This window comes from Varanus komodoensis, unplaced genomic scaffold (genome assembly GCF_004798865.1).
Source record: "Varanus komodoensis strain SLA01 unplaced genomic scaffold, ASM479886v1 scaffold48, whole genome shotgun sequence".
In the NCBI taxonomy this organism is placed as follows: domain Eukaryota; kingdom Metazoa; phylum Chordata; class Lepidosauria; order Squamata; family Varanidae; genus Varanus; species Varanus komodoensis.
Window position 1 is genome coordinate 4484998 of NW_025336059.1, and position 24383 is coordinate 4509380.

At 50.1% G+C, this 24383-nt stretch overlaps 1 protein-coding gene across 1 annotated transcript in view; it reads right to left on the reverse strand.

The window, feature by feature from the left end:
- SSU72 (SSU72 homolog, RNA polymerase II CTD phosphatase) overlaps nt 1-24383 on the reverse strand; it is a 43456-nt gene that overhangs the window by 6128 nt on the left and 12945 nt on the right. The window contains exon 2 of the mRNA XM_044445271.1: nt 16400-16543. Coding sequence (XP_044301206.1) covers nt 16400-16543 — 144 coding nt within the window. The remainder of the gene's footprint in view (nt 1-16399; nt 16544-24383) is intronic.

A 24383-nucleotide genomic window follows, 5' to 3' on the forward strand; every position in this document is an offset into this window, starting at 1 on the left:
CACCAACCCAGCTCCTGCAATGAAGCCCTTGCTCACCAACCCAGCTTCTGCAATGAAGCCCTTGCTCATTTTGGGGGGTGACCCATGTGTCATTTTGTGCTGTGGAGTAGGACTGAGCGACCTTAAGGGTCACAGCTGTCCCCTGGGTCCTCCCATTCGGTGCCTCCAAGGTTCCACTCCTGCGTGTTTTGGGACCCTCCTAGTTCCCTTTTCAGAGTCCCCAAGGGCGGCCGCAAACGGCTCTCTTGAGGAAGCGCTGCCTTGGTTGATCCTGACCTCCAGATACAGACAGCCACACTTTGGATTGATTCAGCAATCTGTCACATTTCAACAACCTGATTTTTTGAGGAGATGACAGTCAAGGCGTATTAATTAATTAGCCTTTCATTGCTAAGATGATTAACCTAAATTGACTCTAACGGCAGAAAATGTGAAAAAAACATTAATTAGGTCTCGGAACAGGATATTTAGAGAAACTGGCAGTAGAACGCAACTTCTCCCCCCTCCCTGTTCCATTCGCTATCCCGTTTCATTCACCACCATTTCATGTTTAATTTTAGGAGCCTCAAGAATGTGCATTTGGGAACGTTTTTCTTTTCCGCTCTCTTTTTTGGTCCCTGAAAATTCCACAACTGTATTCATCGGGGTGAGGGGTGGGGAGGTGAAGCTTTTGAAGGTGCGCAAGCACACAATTTTGCTGTACTTGATGTGCCGGCTTGTCTTCTCAATTGGCCTGCTCAATTCCAGCTGTTAAAGGAAGTGCAGTAGGCATGGAGCTGCACAAGGCAGGACTGCCAGCTGTCAATTTCCTAGCCGTCAACTGAGCAGAAAAGGGTTATAATGACAGCTCTCGAATTGTGCAAAACTCCCAAACAGCTAAAATAAACAAACAAGCTCCTAGAGATGGCGGAATGGGATGGCGCACCCACAAGTGGGGACCATTCTTTCAATCCCATTCAGCTTTAGGGAAGGCTTGTAAGATAAAGGCCCTTGGTTCATGGAGGTTTTAATTCTTTAGCATGGAGGTGGTGCTGACAAGCTATCCAACGGCTCTTCAACCCACCACGTCCAACTGCAAACGATCACTAAGCCTGGATCTAGCCCTGCCCTTCGTTCTTCCAAACTTCTTCCTGCCGTACTGCAAGAATGCCAGCCCTGAAGTGTCCTCAGTCCAGAAGGCTGCTGTGGGGTTGGGGACACCCCGTGTCTCGCTGAGAGAGGGGCAACTGCGGAAGCTGGAACCACGTCCCAAGAACAACCCAAGCCAAGAACGTAACATGCCTCTGGCTGAGGCCAAAAGGAGGGCCTAAAGCCAGTGACTGAAGCGAAGTAGACCTGGCTCCCAGCTGTGACCGGAAAAGAAGCCATGCATAAGCCATGTTGGCTCCTAGAAGGAAAACCAGGGTATACACCTATCCAAAAACACTTTCTGGGAGCATCAGAGGAAGAAGCCAGAAGATACACACTTAAATCTGTCTTTCCTGGGTGCCGCTCCAAACCACAGCTGCAACTTCCAAGAGCCCCGTGGCATCTCTGTTTGCTTTTTTCTTGAGTCACCTCTTCGGATATCTCATCCTTTCCTGATATTCAACAACCCCTTCTTTTGCTTTTTAAAAGGCTTCGCCCAAACTTGCCTTCTGCGGCTGACCTTCTTAAGTTTTTTGGCTCTCTTGAAAACCTTTCTTTGGTGACCCAACTCAGTGGACTTAGTCCATCTTAAGCTGAGCAAGTGCACACTTACACACACACACACACACACACGGTTTCTCTCCTCTTATTCCTTTGCTCTCATGGGGCTTCAGGAATGGAAGGCTATTTGGTTCAGACTAGGATTATTACTGTGCCATAGAGAGCCAGTACAACCTTGGACTTAATGGTGCTATGGGCCCCTTCTTTAGAGGGCCGTGCGTGTAGACAGTGTGGTCGAATGGTTAGAGTGTCGGGCTGGGACCCAGAAGATCTGGATTCGTATGAACTCAGCCCTGAAGCTCACGGGGCGACTCTGGACAAGCCACTGACCTTACCGACCCCGTAGGATTGTTGGGAGACGAAACGGAATGGAGGAATTGGCAAGTCACCCTGTATCCCTTGCAGGGAAAAGGCAGGGTGTAAATCTAACAAAGAAAAAGGCTCAGCACAGGAAAAGCCACTCCAGAGATCAGAACTGGTTCTGCAGAACAGGGGGCTCACGCTGTTTTGGGATGCTGCAGGGTTTTCCCAGCCTTCCTTGCTCAATGCTTTTGGAAAGGCAAGCATTCAAACTGGGTCACGTACGAAACATAAGGTAGCCCCTCTTCGGCCCTTGTGTGTCCAGGGTTGGACTTTAAAAAAAGGTGGTGCACACAGTGGGCAGAGAGCGTGTGCCTTCAACAGGAGCGCTGAAATTTGGTGGACAGGTTGTCCCGTAGGGTGAAAAGGGTACGGCAGTCACTGTCACACAACCAGAGGGACAAAAAAATGCCCTCGTTATTTTATGTTTTTGCTGCACCTATCAACCCTCAGCTTTCGTTCTGCTCTCTCCATTTTTTTCTACTCCTCCAAAGCAGTGGGGGGAAAAGCGTTGACAGCTCTAAGACAAGGTCCCCAACCTATCTGGACCCACAGGAAGGCTTGGGAATGGGAGAACGCCGCAAAAACCCATGATTCACCTCTCTGGCAGCACAGACTGCCGCTCGTTCAGCAAAACCTTTTCTTCTGTGTCTAGTGCATGCGGCAACAGCACATTAATACGGAATTATCTACCTCAGCAAATTGCTGGTGGTGCAATACAGCTCATGTTTCTATTATCCACATGCTTTGCCCATTATCCACAGTTGCCTCTTTCAGGGAGGAGTTATTACAGAGATGAATTTTGTCGCAGAACAGTCTTTTAATATCCACAGTTGTATGTGCTCTTTTAAATTATTTGTCAGATTCATGGAAAATTAACAAATAGGAGAGGAAATGGATCCTCTAGATCCTTTTGACAGCTAACAGACTGATATGAGAACGTTTTAAGGAGAAAAAACTCACCTCCCGTAGCGTAACGGACTGAGGCCTTTCGTTACCTGAGCATACAGGTGCCAACTGCAAACGGGTATTTTATTTCGATAGTTGGTCTGCTTTTGCTGAAACCCTTCCACAATCCCAGGAATGTTGCATGCATTTCATACAACTCTGGGTGCGTGTATTTAAAAATGGGGGAAAAATAAATATGAGATTTCAGGGACACCTTCAACAAGCATCGCTACAGCTGCCTGGAGACAACACGCTGGGAACACTTCTGTTCATAAGGGATAGAGACGGTGGAAGAGAAGCTCCACCGTTCTCACCCAGCCAGGCCGATCCCCTCCAGCTGCAAGCTGTGGATCTCAACAAGGGATCGCCGATGCGACTGTTATGACCCCAGTTATGACGCATGGGCCAAATTGTCTAAGAACCAACTTTCTCATCTCTCCAGCATCCTGCGCACCCCTCCTTTGCCTTGCTTTAAGAGAACAAGTACTGTTCCCTCTTCCAGGGACTGGATGCGGCCGAATGGCTTCCACTGGTCCCCTGCCAGCCCGTCTCAAAAGGCTAACTGGTTTTCGGGACTGTGTGGATTTTCCCGACAGTTCCAGCTCTACCATGCAACCAGGGAGGTAGCCATCACGTTGCACTGCCCCTGTCCCATCGCAGCACCTCTTTCTGCACTTAAAAGCTAACGGCAACTCAAATGCTCTTGGTTCTAGCAAGCAAAACTTAAAATGAAAGCCCATGAAAGCCCAGCGAGAGGCGGCTAAGCATCTTCTGCTTAGAAACTGGCTTCCCACACTGGTTGGCCAGAAGTTCCTCAGAAGTCCACAATGAATGCCCAAAGGTGAAACGCACACCTGTTGCTGAAAACTGGGGCCCAAGCATGGGGGCTGACAGAATTCCATTATAGAGAAAGTCTCGGGGGCAAGACACCTGTGGTGGCAGCGATCAGACAAGCACCTATTTTAGCCTAAAGTTCTTACAATCACTCACTAAACCTTAAGCGGGGCACAAATGATGGAAGCCCACCAAACGATCAGCGGTTCAGGGAAAGGGCTGTGAGCAACTGTGTGGTGGGGGACACACGGGAACCCTGTCTACTGCCTCGGAGCCAGGAGGTGCCGTTCGGCAACCACACGGAAAAGCCAGCAGTGGGTCAACCCCCCCGGATGAAAATAGCCCTCTTAGGGGACCCCTTAGGCAAGGGACCGTCACCACATCTTCTGGAAGTAGAGGCCATGACAGCGGGAATGGTGCAGGGAGCCCATATGTCCTGCGGGTGGGGTGGACTGAAGGCCTACAATGTTTGCTGGGAGCTGCCGTCCAAGATACCCGGGAAGGCCCTGCCAACAAAGCCAATGACCAGGAGTGTCGCGAGCCGAGGTCCAACGCACCTGGAGCTCCACCTTTGGCCCAGACCTACCTACAGCAAACATGGCCATCTGCTTCACACTCCTACCATCATCTCCTCTTGCTATTCTGGGATGCAGAGGACACACGAGTTTTCCTATGGCCAACTGGGATGCACTGGGACCCATTACTACAGGCCTTCTGGAGAGCTTTAGCCCACTTAAGACAAGTTCTTATGGGCCACTGAATTGAGATGGCTTGAGGGACTCGTTAAACATTCATTGGGAGTTTTGGCACCTTACTGGATATCGTGTTTTAGTTTTAGCTGGTTTTATACATGGTTAATCTTGTGTTTAAATTTGCAGGAAGCCACCTTGCCATGGCCTTATTCTTAAGGGTTGGATCCAACCATGTTATGAAGACCATGCCAAAGTCTAGCATGACGCTAGATCTGTCGTGCCTGCTAGGCGGAAGAGGAAAACGGTTACGAACTCTGGTGGCAAGCCACCGCCATCCCACTCTGCCGAGCAAGACAAATGAGATGCGACATGCTAGCACGGCTTTGGCACCGGCACTGGATACTGTCCCGAGTATTTCTTTGCACTCTGCACCAAAAGGGCAAACGCGCCTGCAGTCTAAAGCTTTTATGCCTCCTTGCTGCACGGAAGGTTGCCCAGGACCCCACGGCTGTGGGCTGCGGCTGGGAGCACCCTTTCACACGGCACGTGCCAGCGTTGCTGTTCCGGCACCATGGAGGGCTGAGCTAGCCGTGGGTGAACTCAACGGGAAGATGAAGGGTCAAAATGGCTGCCAAGTATGTCCCCCCCGCCGCTCCCGCTTTGAGATTGGAGGGCAGCACAACTCGGGGGGGCACAATGGCTTGCTAAAGCGGGCATGGTGGCTGACCTCTCTGGCCCTCAGGGTGTTGCTGGCTCCAGCTGCTATCCAGATGTTAAAAGCTTCCACCTCCCCGACTGCGGGCCATGCCCCACTCCTCTCTACAATTTAGGAGTCTCCCTCTTTGAGCTATGGGAAAAAGGACACAAACTAGAACAAACCTTGGAGGAAAGAGAAAACAGGCATCTCAAGGTGACAGCTGCAGTTGTGGGACTCGGTCAGGACTCTGCCCGACCTGAAATATGGAACCCACCTTCGATTTTGCCTTGTAATGCATTTGTCTTCCTCTTCCCTTTCATTTCTCCCCCCCCCTTTTTTTTTAAGAACTGGGGTGCGGGAGGGAATGGCGACAGGTTACTACCAGCGTGACGTACGGCCAAGTCCCACAAAGGGAATTGGAGAGTTGGATGCACTGACAGCATGGAAGAAATTTAAGCAGCAGGTGAGAGAGCAAACTTGTTCTCGCGTTGCCCCGGAGTAGCCATCATCCCCAACCTGCTGCAGCCTTGACGACTTGGGCAGCTCCCCAAATTCCTGAGCTAATGACATGCTAATGAGGATGAATGGGAGGGTGGAGGGTGCAGTCCACGGCGGGGGGGGGGGGGATGGAGGTAGGAGAAAGTTACTCCAGAAGGTAGGAACGGCTACAAGCCATCCGCCAGTGGAAGAGACAACCAAAGAAAGGCGGCATCCCACATGAGAACGCCCTCCCTCAGCGGACACCATGCCGAAGACCATCCAGTCTTTGTCAACTCTTGCCTGTCCTTTCCCCATCTCCACCTCTGCGGACCGTTAAACCTGCCAAACTCTTGGAAGGGAAAGCCCATCAGCCCTCAGTCTAACCACTGAGGATCAAAGGACTAAAAGTACCAGTGCCGAAAACCCCCCTGCCCTGGACGGTGTCCTCAAACTCTCTCTCTCTGCCAGTAGTAAATGCCAGGAAGTTTCTTCTTCAAGGGAAAGAAGCAACATTAAGCTTGTTGGCATGACATGATGGTCCATGTTAGGCCGCAGTGTGTGTGTGTGTTGTGGGGGGGGGGGGGAGACACCAGCTTGTATATACTCTGGTGTACATGCTCCCCAGTTTTTCATGACATTACCCCAAAGATAACTGCATTTGCAGCTTGGGCCATGCCGGTGCCACGGCTCATCTTGGATTACAACCAGCTCCTCAACAGGCTCATTCTAAATCTACCCGATTTTTTATTAAAAGGAAATGTGGCTTGTGGCTTGGCAAAAGTAGTGTCCGTGACGAAGTCTGGCTTCCAGTGCCCGAACACAACTACAACTGCATGAGTTTTGAGCAGCACGGGGGAAGAGAGCCTATGAAAATGAAGGGCCCTATCGAAGATATATTTCGCAAGTGCTGGGTATTTACGGCATAGATACTCGGCGTGAAGAGATCCTGTGAAGAAACTCTTCTTTTGCAAATCAGAACGGACCACGTTCTGGCAGGGTGGAAAGCGGACCCCACGAGGCTGGCCTCTGGAAGCCCGACAGAACCCGAGTGCTTCCATCTGGATTCTGGAAGGCTGTCCAGCTTTTAAGTGCTACCTAGCCACGGGCAGGTTTGGAAAACAGCCGAAACTCGTGGCAAGAGGAACCTCAAAGGTTATGCAGCGACATGTGGCAGAGTTCAACAATGCAAGAGTGTGAGAAAAGACTGTGTGTGGGGGGGGGAAGGTGATTGCCTTTGTAAGCCCCCTCCCTTCCTGGGTTTTTGCTGGAGTAGAGAGAACCCCACTCATGCTGGGCTAGCTGCAGGTTTCCCGGGGGCTTTGGCAAGCAAATGGGCAAAGCTACCGCATCCGACACTACCTGTGCTCACGCCTTTACTTCTCTCTCCCCCTTTATAATTCCCCTGAACGTTAACTCCGCCCCGGTACACTTCATGAGGCATAAACCACAGGGAAAGAAAGCCCGTGGGCCCTACAGGTGCTTTGGACCACAATTCCCATCAGCCCCGGGTGAGGAATGGGGGTTATTTACAGGGATCACAAGCATCTCTCTCTGCACTATGCAGAACGCCTCGCTCCGTGGCCCTCGCGACGTACAGGGCCTGCCGCGGGGGCCGCGTCCCATTCAAGAGCAGCACTCGGTAGGCAGGGCCAAGGTGAAAAGGGATGCAGGCAGAATCCCACCACCCTCCCAGATAAAGGCCTGCAACGATGACCTGGGAGACGCGCTGCAGTATTTTGGAATTGGGGACCGGGTGGAGCCTGTGGGCCTCATTTGGCCAGCGGGCCCGACTCTGCACCCTTGCGTTGCCATCCCAGATGACAACCTCGCCACCTGCTACCGATGCCCACTCCTGGCTTCCTGGCATTACTACTCCTTGATCCAGGTAAGACACTGTACATTTTTTCCTTTTTAAGCCATGCAACCTACCTGCCCTCACTAAAGTCCAAAACACATCAGCTCGCATACTGTATTAGAACTATGCCAAAGAACATGAAATAATGACGTTCTTCTCCTGCCTACACTTTCCCACCTTTTCTCTGTTGCTTCCCTGGACCTAAGATTGTAGGCCCCTTGGGGTAGGTGGCTGTTGGACCTGTTCTGATAGAGATGGTGTTTTAATGGATTAGGATCAGCACTGGGGACACAAGCTTCACTAGGACGATAAATGGAAAGCCCGTGGCCGCAATGGCGAGGAAGCGAAGGCACGCTAGTCTTATTGAACTCAATGGGGCACAAGGGTTGCAACTCACTCTCTCGATGGGAGCCAAGGGCCCCAGGAAGGCACACCTAACACAAGAATGGCGAACCAGCTCCCACCGTGTGGCTGGTGACCCACCAAGGTCTTAGCTGTGCGTCAGGGACATGTCCGCTGGGAAGCAGAGGGCTTCTCAACGGTGGTGCCCAAGTGGTGGAAAAGCCCCCGAGTTGCCGGGCGCCTCGCCCAGCGCCATGACGGCCCCGGGCAAAAGCCTTTGGAACGTCCATTCCAGCTCCAGCCACTGGGCTTTGTGCTCCCTGCCAGCTGCTGCATCAAATCGCATTGCTCCTCTTCTATGGAAAGTATTGCTTTCTTCTACTATTGCATCTCTAGTCTTCTACTGCAGGGGGACGCAAAGTGGGGTCCTCCTGATGCTTCAGATTACAGTTCCCATCATGCTGGGTCATGGTCCATGCTGGCTGGAGCAGGCCGCCCTGGAGAAGCCGGAGATGCGCGCAGGATCATATCCAAAAAGCCAAGGCACCCAGGCCACAGAATCCTACGAGAAAGAGGCCCAGGCAGGGCCACTTGCCAAAAAGCGCTCTCCGCCGCTGAAGCACGACTGTACCTCGCGCTTGTCCCCGTTAGAAAGCCACCTTCCAACAGCCCATGTGGCACCTCCACATACTTGGGATCACCTCTCCCATAAGCCCCAGATGGCATGGCTCATGGGCGGGGCTGACAGAAGCTGTAGCCCAGAGTATCTGAAGGGCACGAGGTCACCTGGGCCTAATTTAGCCTCTCGTTGCTGAGCAAAAATCTACGGTCAAAGACAGATCCTTCCAACCAGAGAATGCCTGCAAGGCAGAGCAGGCGCCTCAGAAAGGTGAAAGCCTCCACTTTCCGCCAGGCCTGGCCCTCTTTCCCTCTAGCCACGATCGTTCCCTGCTCCGGCATCAGAGAGGGCCGAGATGCAGTGGCTTGCGTAAAGCAGCCGAGGGAATTGGTGGCAGGGGCTCTGAAGTCTGACCGCTGTGCACACTGGGCCTTATGCAGAACATCCAGGCCTAGCTAAAGTACTTCGTCAAAGAGCAAAAGTCACTACCTCACATCAGGGGTGAGCAGAAGGTAGAACTATGGATGTGTGAGACTTCGGCTCCCAGTATTCTGACAACTGGCCATGCTGGCAGGGACTTGGAGGAGTCCAAGTCCAAAACAGGCAGGGATCTACCTTCTGGCCACGCGTTGCCAACCTTAAGTTTAAGAAACTTCAGGAGAAGCATTTTAACCTTTAATGTTGGGGAGGGAAAATTGCTCAAAAGTCAGAAAACTGCCAAAGAACGGGTGGTCAGGCGAAAGATGTGATTCTTTCGAGAGACCGGAGAACAAATCTGAGTCCCAGCCCTCAGGTGCTCTCCTGAACTGGGGAGAGGATGAGAGAGGAGGCAGGGAACATGTGAAATTCCCTCTTAAGGGAGATACGCCAGAGCTGCATCACTGGCCCTTTTGGAGGACTTAAATGCTGGGAACAATTGACGGCAAGAGAAGGAGACGGCAGAGAAGGAGGTGGCTGGATGGAGTCACTGAAGCAGTCGGTGTGAGCTTGAGTGGACTCCGGGGGATGGTGGAGGACAGGAGGGCCTGGAGGAATGTTGTCCATGGGGTGGTGATGGGTCGGACACGACTTCGCGACTAACAACAAAATCCACATTGACCTTCTGAAGTCTACGCTGCAAAATAACACAACCCTCTACAAAATTCCTCATGCTTTCATTTTATATTGCATTTCACTAACCATACTGTGGCCAATTTCTCTCCAAACCAAGGTGCTGGTGGAGGAAATACAAAACCTGAAATGCTGACGCAGCATCATGGTTTGCATTTTGACTCCAGGATGGTCTCGTGTGTGTGCATGGAGAGCGCCCACACAATCATCGGGAACTCATGAAGATCTTTTCTTACAAAGCGGCTGCTGGTCCATCTGCTACCAATACCAGCTGACCCAAACCTGGTGCCTGTAACATGTTCCAGATGACAGTTCCCACGTTCCTTCTCAACCACTGGATGTGCTGACATGGCCCGAAGCATCCACAGGGCGCCAGGTAGGGGAAAGCTGGTAGAATCTTTCCCAGCTGTGCAGGGATATATGGCGAATCACCACGGGGACCATGGCACACAGACCACGTACTTTCATCACGACAACCCAGCCTCTTGCAATCTGACACCCTGCAACCTTTAGACAAAAGCTGGTTTCTTGATCTAGTGAAAACTACTTCCAAACAGCTAAGCTTTGGGCTGCTTACTTTGATTGCCACAGTCTTTTAAGGAGGACTGGGAGTGTTGAAGAGGGAGATACAAAGTTTTATGGGGTGGATTCCCCACCCGAAGGTTTTCTACAAGCATTTATATTGTTGTTGTTTTTTAAAAGCCTAAGTAATGATTACAGACTTCTTTTAGCCAAATCATTAGTGCAGCACTTCTACGTATGTTGCACATTGAACTCTTTAAAAAAAAAAAACAGGGCAAGCAATTATTTGACTTTTGCGGTTTCTAAATCTACTTACTTATTTTAAGCACTAAGTGCTTATTTTATAAACTCTAGTTTTGGGATTGAGTAAAAGCAAAAAGGCTTGGGAGGGTGTGATCCTTCTTGCTGAAAAGTTTCCTATTCTTCCAGCACATCTGATGGAATTCCAGTCTGTTGCCAACCAAGCAGAACTTGTAAAGATGCAGGTCTCAAGTTCACAGATATACCAATGAGAGCACTTTCAATATATAAAAAAAAATGGAACACACTGCTCCACGTTTTAAAAAAAAATTCAGCAGAACTGAAATTTTCAATTATCTGAGCAGGACTGTTTTAAGCAATGGTGCGGGAAGTAAAAAGGTGCAGTGGCTATTTCCATGATGCTGATTTGGTTCTAGTGTATGACTCACAGGAAGCAAAAAAAGCTGATATGAAGATGCACCTGCCTCCTAGAAAGGAGCAGAGCAAGGTGGAAGACATTGCTGGAAACATTTTAAGGCGGGGGGCTGAAACCGTCAGTGCGTGGGCTGCCCTCTCTTTTGGAGAAATTCCTGGGATGGTGGGAGAAGGCAGAGGCCAAAAGTACCCGTCTATTTAAGTTTAAAGGATTTACTAATCTTTTAAGAGAGGCCTTTCACCCCCAAGTCTGAGATTTAGCACCCAGCTTGAAGGACTCTCATACTCCTTTAGCAGCTCCCAAGGGAGGTACCTGGCAAAATGCAGGAGGGTTTAAATGTGAAGGAGGATCTACCTGTTCTTCTGTTTAAATTATGTTGAAAGCCCTAAGCAGAAAGTGGAGGTTCTAACAGGTGGCGCCACATACCTAATTCCACAAGGTTAAAACTTTAACCTTTAGCCTGGAGGAGTGTTGTCCATGGGGCTGCGATGGGTCGGACGCGACTTCTCGACTAGCAACAACAAAAACTTTTAACAGTCGCCTTCACTGACTGCTGCTCGGCTTATAGAATGAAAACCATCTGCAACAGGAGGTGACGAGCCGCCACAAACGGCAGCGAGAAACATGTCTGTGTGAATGAGCACTAACAGCATTCAGAACTGAAACCAACAGATCAGCTTTCACAAAGACGGACACCTTCTGTGTCAAAGCCGGGGGCTTCCCACAGTAAGCCACGCTGCCAAGATTTGGTTTCTCAGCCAAAGTTAAGCCTTTCCCCGGCCTCCGGACTTCTCACCCACCCGCCTCTTGATCCTTTGTTCAGCATCCCTTCATTTCACCCCTTCCCTTTAAAAGGAAAAAGGCAGCTACAATGCTTCACGTTGTTCTGGGTTTTTTAAAAAAAGGAACTCATGGTCAGCTACCCGATCAGACTTGGTCTGCAGAGCTCAATACCCCAAGGTCTACTCAGAGTAGCAGTGGCTGCCTGGAATAGCCTCCCCCAACCTCGTGTTTTTACAACTCCCAGCAACCTGCAGCTCCGGATAGATTTGCCTTCAACAGCAGTAGGGGTCCCTCCCCAAGTCCCCCTAAATCTCCTAGAAAAAGGAAGAGGGGTAAATGAAATTGTCCGCACAGCTTGCCAAGCTAAGAATTTTACCTTGATTTCCCAGGTGTTCACCGCTGTGGCGCTTCCTGCCTGGTTGGGAGGGCTGCTTCCTCAACTGACCAGATGGACTGGAGGGGTACGGTTGGGGGGGGGGGGAAGATGGGTAGCCAAAACTGTGCCACAGGAATCCAGTGTACCTAGCTTCCGTGCTGCACCGGACAGAGCGGTCAACTTTCTCCCAATGCCAAGACATGCTCTACATTCCCACGTACCGTGGAGGCGCCAACGTAGAGTCGGCAGTGCGCTTTCAGGCGCTGAAGGCTGGGAGCAGAAACCCTCATCTCCCTGAAAGCAAGCAGAACTGGGGGATTTGACAAAGGGTTGACCTACTTCCTTGAGGACCGCTTCCATCCATGCCTTTTTCTGTGACAGCACAGGCCACCCAAACTGCGGAGTAGGCTCTCCCACCTTGAAGGCAGAGCTCCCTGATAGTCCATGCCCCCATCTTAAAGCAAGGCTCCCTGATAGTCTACCCAAATTATCCCAATCGCTGTTGGATTCAAATCAGTGGCCCCCCTCCCCATAAAAACCTAGGGCCCAAAGTGAATTTGCCCCATGATGGACCTGCAGCAGGGCTGTTTTAGCGACAATGTAGACAGGACTACTCTGGCCTTCTAACCTGCAGTCCCGAGAATTTAAGGCCAGAGCCTCAAAAAATAAAAACCTAATGCCCTCTGCAGACCCTCATTCCCTGAAGCGCAGTGGTTTGCTCCTTTTTTCCCCTTCGCAAGGAGTGCTTGAGGGCCACAGTTCTGCTTCTCTGCAGCAGCGCTGAACTAAAAGAAAGCAACTCCGAGAGAGTGAACAGGGGGCCAAAGGCAATTCTTTTTTAATTGTGTTCAGTTTCTCAGTACAACAGTGATTTAACATGAAAGGCGACCAATCACGTAGATGTCTAAGGAAAGCGCCACTCGGCCGGAACGTTTCACTAGCCCCACTGAGACTATCGCTATTGCACGGGGAGGAAAGCCCGCTGAGACGTGGGATGCACGGGCACCGTCCCCTTTGCGTCAAGCGCTCCTGGGCTAGTTCTCACCGAGATGGCAAACCTGTGTCTGGGGTGCACCATTTCTGCCTCTTGGGGGCAGTTCACGGAACAGAATGCTTTTTCTCATTAAAGAGGTTCTCTGGGCACAGAAGGAAGCGTGGACCACAAGGGCACGAGTCCTGCTTTCGCCGAGTGATGCCATTTTCTAGGTGTGGCTCTTATCCATGGTGGCGGCTGAGTAAAGCAACCTTCTCCAAGCCGGTGCTCTGCAGCTGATCATACTTGTCCAACTAGCTACCCTGAAACAACTTCAGGGCACCAGGCTGGGGGGGGGGGTTGTTAGCCCGGAGACAACTGACCCAGGATAATAGCAAAGCTTGTTAATATTACGCATGATGTGGGGACAGAATAGATGGAAAATCTCTTTTTTTCCTTCGTTCTCTAACCTTAAGGTCATCTTAGTCCCTGCTGACACAGCATCCGCGATAGCAGATCCAGCCTTACTTGAAAAATCTCAAAACTGGGCCCTGCCGTGAAGCTGACTGGCAGCAGCAGCAAGAGAGAGAGAGAGAAAGCACTCCTTTCAGGCAACATGTAATGGGTTTTATGGGCCGTGATGCTGCAGGATTTGATGGCGGTCACTAACTCAGGTGAGCTTTAAGGAAAGGCTGGACAAAGTTCCATTGTTGGGGATGGGGTGGGCGGAAGGTCTGACAAGTAACATGAGCCACGATAATTAAATCAGCATGCCTCCGAATTTCAGGGACAGAAGGCAGAGGGGGCCTTTTATGCCTTGCTCCTGGACTTCCCGCAAGCACCCAGTTGGTCCCTGAGGACACAATGCTGTGCCAGAGAAACTCCCCTTAAAGACTTGCATTCCATCAGGTGAACGCCAGCACCGATCACGGTATGGAGCAGAACAACCCAGACACACGCACACCAGCGGCTGAGAACCAGCTTGGCAAGATGAGTTTGTCGGGCAACTTTCCCCAGCCTGTGCCCCATGAGATGCTTTGGGCTTCGACTGTCATCAAACCGAGTCAGCACGGCTGGTGGTCAAGGAACCTCTGGAAGGCACCAGGTTGGGGAAGGTTACTGGCAATGTCCCAAAGGGCCCCGAGTCCAAGTTTACTCTCCTCCCCACGGTTCCTCAAAGGATGGGCAGTTTTTGTTTTCAGGAAAACAAGACACCACCTCCACTGCAAATGCGCAAGTGCACTGTACGTGTCCACAGAGAATGATGTGCCCACTCTTGGCGAGGTTCCAGGAAAGCCCCCAAAAATGGAAGGAGCTGCTACCGGGAGCTGTAGGCTCTCAGGTTTCGTCGTTTCCCTTGCATAGCTGAAACCCTACCCATGAAAAACTGGAGGTTTGGACTGCTCCCCACGCCTGCCTGGGATAATTATTTAAAGATCTAAACAAGCTTATGAGCCCAACTGCAGGCTTGTTGCTGAGAAGCATGAATTTTCCGGACACCTGGCTACCCATGTCCTCCCAACACCACTGCCTGGGGCCACCTTTGTTCTCGTTTCTAACACCGTCACACAAAAAAGCAGCCTGCCTCCGGATGTCAACTGCTTGGAGACAGATGCACCTTCCTAGAGTGCACACACTGCTGCTTTTCTGGCCAATTATGGGCCCTTTCCTTTATTTCCCGGTCCAAGCTCGAGAGACCGGAAGTAGCAAGAACCTTGATCTACTGAGCCTACCTCCAAGAATCAAGCAGGGCAAACCTACTCCTTGCTGGGATCTTCTGACCTCCACTAATAATGTGGCGGAGGAGGGAGGATGTTAAATTTTAAATTCCACCTCTCAGAAGTTTTAAGCTTTAAGCTTAAATTTGACTTTGCAAGGCTTAATCGGTGTTTGCAAGATTCTGGTATCCCGCAACCTCCGCTTCCAGCTGTGTGGGGTCATTTCACCCTTTTCATCTTTGAAATATATGTGGCTTCCCTTTGTTTCCAATTCTTTGTTTAAGCCAGAGCTGCGTATCAGGCCCTTGCTATAAATTCCCTGCATTAATCCCAGGAAAGAAGCCTTTCGAGGCGGCTTATGAAGGTTCCTATTGTGTACAAAATTTTAAGGCTCACACACAGGAAAAAAAAGGCAAACCTTGGGTGCCCACAGCTGCTCGATACTAACCGTGTGCTCAAAAGGACACTCAGTCAAGACGCTAGAGTGGAGTCGGGGTGCACGTGCTGAAGGCAAGCGCGCCAGGGGGACCAAGTCTGCCCTTTGGCTGCTTCCAAGGCGGGCGAGCGCGGTGCACGCAACGCCTTCTTGGTCAAGACCCAGGCTGGCCTAGTTCAACTCTTACCTGCTTCCTTGACTGAGCTATGTAAGCAGTGTGATAATCCGTAGCCTGCCTGATGCAAAGAACCGTCTTTGCGCTGGCAAGAAACAGCACGGGGGAATTGAGAGAGAGGAGGGTGCCAGACACTCGTTGCCGTTTCTGAGGATGCATTCACACCACCACTGCACTGCTGCAACTACGGAGGGAGGCGCCCTCTCCCCGTCGATCCCAGTAGGGTTCGCACGTCTGGTGGAAGGTACATGCCAAAGCCACCGGTTAGCACTGGAAAGAGACAACGCCAGCTCTGAGCATCCTGAGGGACACGGCTTCAAATCCAATTATTCTAGGCCAAAATGTTGCTGCTTTCTCTGAAGGACAACGAGCTTGTCAAGCACGGCTCGTGGAACAGGGGAAGAGGGAAGCAGGGCGACCTAACTGTTGAGCATTTCTGCCTATGCTGTACAGCGGCAAGAGACTTCGGGTGTGGTGGATGTTATCTCCAGCAGCAATTGTCTGGGGTACCCAACTAGCACAGAGTTAGGTAGCGCAGAACGGTCTGGAATAAAAGGGATGGAAACTGCAGAAGCCTAAGAAAACGGGGATCTCCGGCCTAAGCAAGGCAGGGAACTGAGGCAAGAGCTGGGAATGTGCTGGGGGAAAAACGGGGAGGGTGGGAGGAAGGAATCAAAGGGAGAGGAAACGTGGAAGCAAAAACGGCTGGGAAGACTGCCTGCCTGAGCTCAAGAATGGCATGGTGAGTCAATTCTGGGGTTGTGGGTTTCTGACAGTGATGCCACAGTGACAAAGCGATCACGAGGGGCACTGCCCGTGTGGGGACACCGCCACGTAGTTGTCCAGAGCGTGCAAGTGCAATGACATCCCAAGAAAGAAGCAAGAGCCTGCTCTGCTGGCGCCTGATGCACGCACCGCCATTCAACGGAAGGACCGTGATCAGGGAGTGCCTTTTAAGAGGCATTCCGCTGAGCGAAGCACCTGCCTAGAAGTAGGAATACTGAGGCCACGCCACCATCAAGTAGCAGGGTGTTCCTTTGGCAAAAGGGCGGAGGACACCTTTCGGGGAAGTGACCAGCAGCGGGGTTTTGCAAGGGGCGTTCCACAGGGATACAGTTCTTTGTCTTTCCTAAGCAGGTCACTGTACATCTGATCGTATGTCGTTTTGAAATCGTAAACGTTTGGCTTGTCTGGTGCTGGTCCTGGCAATTTCACGTGAGTCCCGGTACCGAAGGATCGGACGCTGAAGCCACGTTTACTGAAAGACACAAAAAAGGGAGGGGAAGGGAGGAGACTTAATTATTTTGAATGCACCCGGAGTTTACGTATCAAAAACTACACTGGTGGGGGGGGGGGGGGGGGGGAGACAAACACATTCTGGCCCCTTGCACCACTGCTTGGGCGATTCACGCTCTCAAGTATATGCTCCGTGTACTCAGTTGGCTCCATAATCAACCATTAAAGCAAACCTCGACATAAGCAATGGCGACTAAGAATTATACAGCAGCTTTCTCTACTTAATAGCAGAAAAAGTAGCACAAGCGCAGAACGTGCGCCGTTCCTTCTGCAGCTCCGCAGAGTGGGGATAGCAGTGCTTTAATACTCTAATCACAGCCCTTGCAGAAGATTGCCCATTTTAAAATAGCCATCAATTAAGCTGTTAAGCAGACAGTGATTCTAACCTCTGGTTCCCCCCCTCAAGTGTGTGGATCTGCCATTTTGGAAAGCACGTGTGCCATTTCAAAGGAGAGCCCTGCAATCTCCGAAATAAAATCAGCTGTGCAGCAAACGGCTGGCACTATTTTTATTTCCATCCTTCCAAATGAGGCAAACTGGTCGATATTAGATTGCAGAAGTACGGGCAGGAACACTTCCCCGCACTGCTCAGAAAAGAACTTGTATAACCCTGAGGGCCATGATTGGAAAAGACGACGACTGGCTCAGACGGAAGTTCCAAATGAGTGAAAAGCTACCTTGTGCATTTCAACAAGGCCCAGACGCAAAGTGTTTCTTCCAAAATATTGCTGTGGTAATCCTGAAGTTAGCAACTTGCCTGCTAGACTTGATGAACCACCCAGGAATCTGAGGTTTCCACGGAGGCAAACCTGCTTCCCAGGAGCAAATGCCCCCTGTCGTTGGGCAAGGGCAGCTGGGAGAGAGATCTCCACCTGCTTTCTTGCCATCCATATCCCATGCGACCAAGAGGGGACCTTGCTTCTCTTTGCCAGCCAAATGACTGCCGGAATCTAACAAGCAAGGCATGGGAACAGCCTTCTGCTCTTTCTGTCCCCACCAGGACAGAAATCCTGTCGTGCAACAGCCCCCTAGAGGCCCTTCTGTCCTCCGTGGAATTGCCTAGGGCCACCCCTGTGTTGGCTGGCAGCAATGTTCGAAAAGCAGCTTGTCTCCCAATGTTTTGGTCTCTTATTTGTGCGGTTGCATAAATGCTGGTGAGCCAGGCTGAGGGTGTCTGAGCCCAGGTACATGAACAGCTGCTCCCTCTGTGCCATTTTAGTATCTAAGCCATGAGAAGATGTTTCCTCTCGAGGCTTAATAAAGCTCATTATAGGCTTGTTTCCTCCCCAGAAACAAGCAAAAGACATTCTTTGCTAGGACCAGTTGATCAACAAAATCCATACAGCAGGCCACTTGACAGGGTGGCCGAGCGAGCTTCGCTGGAAGCTTCTTGAAACGCTGGAAAGCTAAAATGAGCAGAGGACTTGCTGCGTCAGGTCTGTCTGCAAAGACACGGTGTTCCAGAGCCTCCGCTTCAGCCTCGCAACCTTGCAATTTCAGCAGGTGCAAACCTGTATTTCCCACTTCGTAATTGTTTCTGCTGTATTAAATTCACTTCAAGATACAAGCCATACAAGAACTGGAAACAGGAAGCACAAGGGACCCACAACCCCTGAACCTGAATTAGGACTGTGCTCCGGTTTCTCACTCATGTTCCAAGTGCAGAGTGAGAACTACAAAGGTAAGGATTCAGGATGGGGGAGGGGGGAGAAAAGACCCCCCCACCACCACCATTTTGCCACATCTCAGTCCGTTTGCCAAGTAAAAGCGGTGGCATTCCAAGGATACTATGATCGGTTTTGAACGACTGTGTGTTCATCTACAGACACCAGGTTGGTCACGATGAACAAAATGGGGAACGCTCAGATTTGCACCAAGTTCACTGTGGGGAAAGGGACACCCTCGGAGGGGAATCCCTCCCTTTAAGAGTTGCCTCATGGGTGAAGAAAGGCAGGGCTTGCTTTCTGCTTTGAAGAGGATTCTTCCACACACATTCCAGGTGGGAGAAGGAGAGCTCAGACGCCTTTTGCCCTCAAGACAACAGCCTGAGGGAGGATTCCGGGAAAAGAGGCAACGCAACAGCGGCCAGTCTTCGTTCTGGACCTCTTTGTCCTGCTGTGCTGGAAAGGAAGGGCCCAACCTCGCTCTGGAGGTGGGAGAAGAAAGTTAAAGAGGTTCACAGCTCCTTGTATTGGCTGAAGAAAACGAGCTACGTCCTGCGGTGGCAGACAAAAATGCACAAGTGCTGCCCTTGGCCAGAACCAGTGTTGGGAACGAAACAACCCTCCACAGGCCAGCGGAGTGTTTGCATGAATGGCTGGGCGGGGCAGCACCCACATTTGCAAAGAGGCACTCTTGCCTGGCCATCGCCTATCTGGGCACGTATTCAGGAAACAGAGACTGCCTGCCTTCGTATGAGGATGCAGTTCGGTGATGCAGTTCAACGTCTGCCTGGACGGACCCCTTCAAATAGCAGAGAGGGTCAAACCACATGGGTGGATGGTAACCCAAGAAGAAGAAACAGGCCTCCTTCTTAGGGAAACCTAGCAAATGCCAGGCAGAAAGGCTGCGGAGCCGGGCCTTCACCCTCTCATCCTCATTGTTTGATGTACACGGGGCTTTCTGTACCAAGGAGGAACCAAGATATGTTATTTCCGCCATCCGCAGCTTTGAAGTGTCAGAAGCCACAACGCTTGGCACCACTGCGTCTTGCTGTTTTGTTACGAGGTTAACTTCCGAACAGCCACTTCCTCCCAGAGGGTTCTCAAGGACAAAGAATTTTGCAAGAACCCTGCAAGAGAATTTGCAGCCAGTTGTCATTACATGCCAGTCAGTTACGCAACACAGCAGTTCTGTGCTGGAACACTTACTGGTCGGAGTGCCAACTGTGCCACAGTCAAATCCCCCACAGCCCCAACCCAGGGGGACACCTTCCAAGCCAGCCTGGCTCATTCCGGCTGTTTCAACGACCAGGTACGAATAATCCAGCAAGTAGTTTTGTGGAGCTTTGCCTCTTGACCTCTGCTTCAAGTTCGCTTAGCCCTTATGATTGCAGGGAGAGAAATTCAGGGAGAAGAAATGCAAGTGTATGCCAGTGACTCACCAAAGTGATGGAGCAGTTCAGAACTTGAGTAACTACTAGTGGTAAAAGCAATCTTTATTTTTTATTGCCAGCTGTGTCGTTTCTAGGGAATTATTAACCCCACCAGAAGCAAGAAACAAGTGCTTTGAAATTGTGTTAATGCTACTCGGTGGGAACCAAAATGCACAGGTTGCATAAATGCTTACCAAACAATGTTACACAAGTACTGCCGTGTACGGAGGCCCTTCCCGCACACAGATAATTGCCACTTGGCCATGTAACAATCTCCCAACAGGGAGTTGCAACACCAGTGGAATACCAAGTATAAAGCAAAGTCAACAAAATAACTGGTTTGCTTTGCTTTTTGCTATCTAAGTCCAGCTCTCTCTCTCTCTCTCTCTCTCTCTCTCTCTCTCTCACTCTCGCTCTCTCTCTCTAACAAGTGAGGACCTTAAAAGCTATACCGAATGGTACTTTGGTATATTCAGTTCATCAAGCAATGGTTAATAGTAAAGTGCCTTTTCCGGTTTTGCTTTTGGTCATCTTCTCTTTCCATTGCCCCACTTCCAAATCTCCCATTTCAGTCACTCCCTTTTAAGTTTTATAGTAGGGACAATCAGGTATAATTACATAAATATCTTTGCTACTGCCATGTACAGATTAACCAACCCCAACTTGCTGGATGGAGAGGATGCAAGCTGAAGTTCAACTAATCTGAAAGGTATGAGGTCAAGGAAGGCTGGTCTACTGGCAAAGCTGCATAGAACCCCGAAAAAGCACTGAGAGCAATTGCAGTCCTTACGGCTAGAAGCATTTGCTGGACAACCCCTGATAAAACCTTCCATTTCAAACCTGAATTATGCAATATTACAGGCATTCTGGCAATTTATACAGAAATGATAAAGGGCTGCATCTAATGTTAGAGTAATTTAAATACCATTCACAGCAACTGGTCTGCTGCAAGAGGACTAAGACTGGACGCAAGCCAAAGCCCTTAGAATTCAACTTCGAACAGGACATTTTGATTTATTTTTTTTTTAAGCAGGCTGCCTTGCCTATGGAATCAGGACAACATTCTGTAGTGAGAAGTACATTCCCCTGTGCTGCAGTTAACGAGGTTAAAATAAAACGGCAGTTCTGGTCCTAATTTGGAGCAATGGACAGGCTCTCATGTTCCCAGTCAACTTAACACAAAGCCTCTCATGCATTCTTCACTGTTAACCTCGATGTGGTATTGTATCCTAATGGGAGGTAATGTTACACCACGGGTTATCACTCAGCTTTAAATGCACACCCAAAACGCTAATGTAGCACTAACCATGCTTAGGATTTGGCATCCATAAAGGCACCACAGGAGAAGAGTGATAATCAATCTCTTAGCCATGAGTTAAGAAGTCAGAGATGTGACCCTATACACGTTAAGACAGGGAACTGCCATACCAGCTACCAGCTGGGGTATGCCCAAAGCCACAGGCTGTTTTAACTCCTGAAAATGTGCCTAGAATTGCATTTCCATCTGCACTGGATTGTATTCATCGAATCTGTATTTACAGACTCATGGTCTGCTGGTCCATCTGGTTCACTGGCCAGAGAACTGCGTTCAAAAAACGCTCCCCCCCCCACCCCCACGTATGAACCACCTAGGAACACAGATGTGCGTTTCAGCTGTTACAGCTAACAGACCATCATGAAGCAGAGCAAATACTATTTAGGTCCTTCTCTTTCAACTCTGCGGACTGACATCCGATTAGGAGGCCTGCGCAGTCTTCTTGGCCCATCAAGCCCTTCCCCTGACCACAAAAAGTTTTGATTAATGGCTAGATATGGCGAGACGTACCCACTCCTCTCCACTCTTAGGGCTGGGCAGTTTAACCTTGATCAAGCTTTGGTAACAGGTTTGCGACATTCTGTCAGCACAGTTTCGATGCAGACCACGTTGACATGTAACAGTCCGTGGCTTATTTAGTGGGCAGCACTTTGTGGCCCTGCCCAGACAAACGAACAAACAGTGCTTTCTTTCCTCAATCCCTGGCGTCTCTGAGCCCTTTCCTCTGTTCCAGATGCCTTGGTGATGCTGTGGAACCAACACAGAGAGGGACGGGGACTGTGCATTGCCGCCCCGCCTGCCCAGCACCTCCACAGGTTGTCTAAACGACCCAGGTGCAACCCAGCGACAAGCCCTGGGCTGTCTGTCTGGGGATGTCATGGTTAACTAAACCATGGTGTATTAGCATGACTGGAATAGTGCAGTGCAGCGCCCCGGAATTCCACGACCCATGGGTTAAATAAACCGTGGCACTGCGTTATGGGATAAACAGATAAAGTCATCAATAGGGGAAGGAGGAAGGGCAACATCCCAACAAAACCCAGCTGAAAACAAGCTACAGCATGGCGCTGTGCACAAGTAACAGATTCCAGAATTGCCTACACTGTGGACTTTCAAAAGCCGTCTGCGTGACGTCCAGGGACCATGACTAGGAGAGGGGAATGGAAATCAGCACTCCCTTTCTAAAAATGGCTTGCCAACTTAAATCTTTAATCTGGTGTTGCCTCCCAGCAGCTCAAAATTAAAGATGCAAGATTATGCTAATCCTGAAATGCTCGGATGACACACTTACCTCATGCGGCGGACTTTCACACAGGAGGCAATGGCCTTTCAGGTTAGTTGTAAACATGATGCACTGGCAAAAGATTTCACTATTTTCAGAACCATTTCACTCCAGGTTTTGTAAACTGACTCGCGCTTCCATAGGCTAGAATCCAGAGCTGCAATCCTATACTCACCAAATTCTCCCGTTCTGTGGGAGTAAGACTCACAGAATGCACTGGATCTGTTGCTGAGCAGACATATTTAGAACTGGATTATAATACAAGTTGTGGGTAAGCTTGTATTATGGACAGTGCTGCTTGTACTGCTTTACCAAGATACAACATCCTGCAGCAACATAACCCAAAAGCTGCAGCCTGTATCTCTTAAAAGTCGTACGTTCCCACATTTTGTAGTTTACCTTAAATTTAGAATGAATGGTTTATTCCTCCAGCTACAGGGAAGGACAAAGAGCTACAAGGGGAAACAGCAGCAACCCCCGACGTCCACTTGGAATCACATTCATGGACCCTCTTGCAATTCCACGGACACTTACAAACCATTAATGTGCAACTTACAAAACGGAAATACAGCTTTTCTTTTAAAAAATCAGATTCCAATGAATATAAAAATCATATTCTGGGCTCCTGCTTCATCAGGCATGAAACTCTCAAGAGAACACACTGGACAGCTAATGTCCTACTTAGCATCTTCTGAGGAAATAAGCGTCTCTCCCTGCACATGCAAAAAACTCTGTGTGTGTGTGTGTGTGTGTGTGTGTGTGTGTGTGTGTGTGTGTGTGTCGAGATAAATACAACCCGATCAGAGCCAAGTGCTTTCCCAAAACACCACAGCACCCTTTAATTGCAGGGGCTGTACATGGGATGTCCCACGAGAAGAATGTCCCAGGAAGCCAGGGCCCCTTCCACCAATGCGTGCACTGGAGTGTTTATCGCAGCGCCTCTGACTGGGCCACTCGGACTTCCCAGGCACTGCAGCCTTTAAGACACTCATTTTGATATCTGTGCCTAACAATTGGCAGGATTGAGCGTGAGTGGCCTAGCACAGGTCCAGGGGGGAGAGCGCTCACTTGCAGCAGCTTTCAAAGAGGAATGCCCCTCCCCACCAAGACCGCGGGAGGGAGGAAATCTTGACGAAAGATATTTGGATGGCAGCAAAGCGCAGAACAGTTCTGCTACTGCGGTAGCCCCCAAAATAGCAAAGAAGTGAATGCCTCGGGGTGCTTTTAATTCTTGTAATTTCATTTCCCCTTCACTGGCCCCCGTTGCCAATTGCACAAAGGGAGAGGGAGAAGATGCAGAGAGGCATGTAGGCAAGCCACCAAGATGCCAGCTTGAGGCTGATTAATCTAAGTGGTGCCCCACACTTTAAAGACTAGCTAGCTCTGGCCATGTTTATGCTGCCACTTTTGCTTGAACATGTTTTTTAGAATCAAGGAGGAAGTCAAAAGAAACGGGATGTTCTGAAATAGTGCAAAGGGAAACTGGAAATGGATAGTGGTAGTATCTTCGTGGCAGAGAGGATTTAATCGGCTCTTTTTAACGGTCCAATATATGAATGTGCCTTTGAGTTCAGGGCAGCGCTTACAAAGGCTCGCTCAGAACGGTTGCCCACAGGGGTCGGCTTCGTGATACTAGAACCAGGCCTGAACGAAACTGCTCCACCCAACAAAGGAAAGCTCCATTAGCCAAGGGAAGAGTCACATTCAAAAGCCCAACAGCAGGCAAAATGCAGCCCAATACGCTGCTGCCCAAATGCATTGAAAAAGCAAAACAAAACATGAGCTTCTGCAGTGACTACAGAGCATCAAGGGGGTGAAAATTATCTTTGGACTTCCTGGAGTTGCTTGTACCTGCAACTGAGCAACATGTTAAGCCTATGGCAACGCACTTCCTTACCTGATGCCTGTTCTTCCTCTTTGTGACCGCTTTTCAAGTACCTGAGAAGTACTCTCCTATCCCCCCTTTAGTCTTCTCTTCTTGAGGCTAAACATGCCCAAATCTTTCCTCATAGGGCTCGGTTTCTAGTCCCTGGACCATCCTTTCTGCCCTCCTCTGAACCCTTCCCAGCTTGTCTGCATCTTTCTTAAACTGTGGTGTGCAGAACTGAATG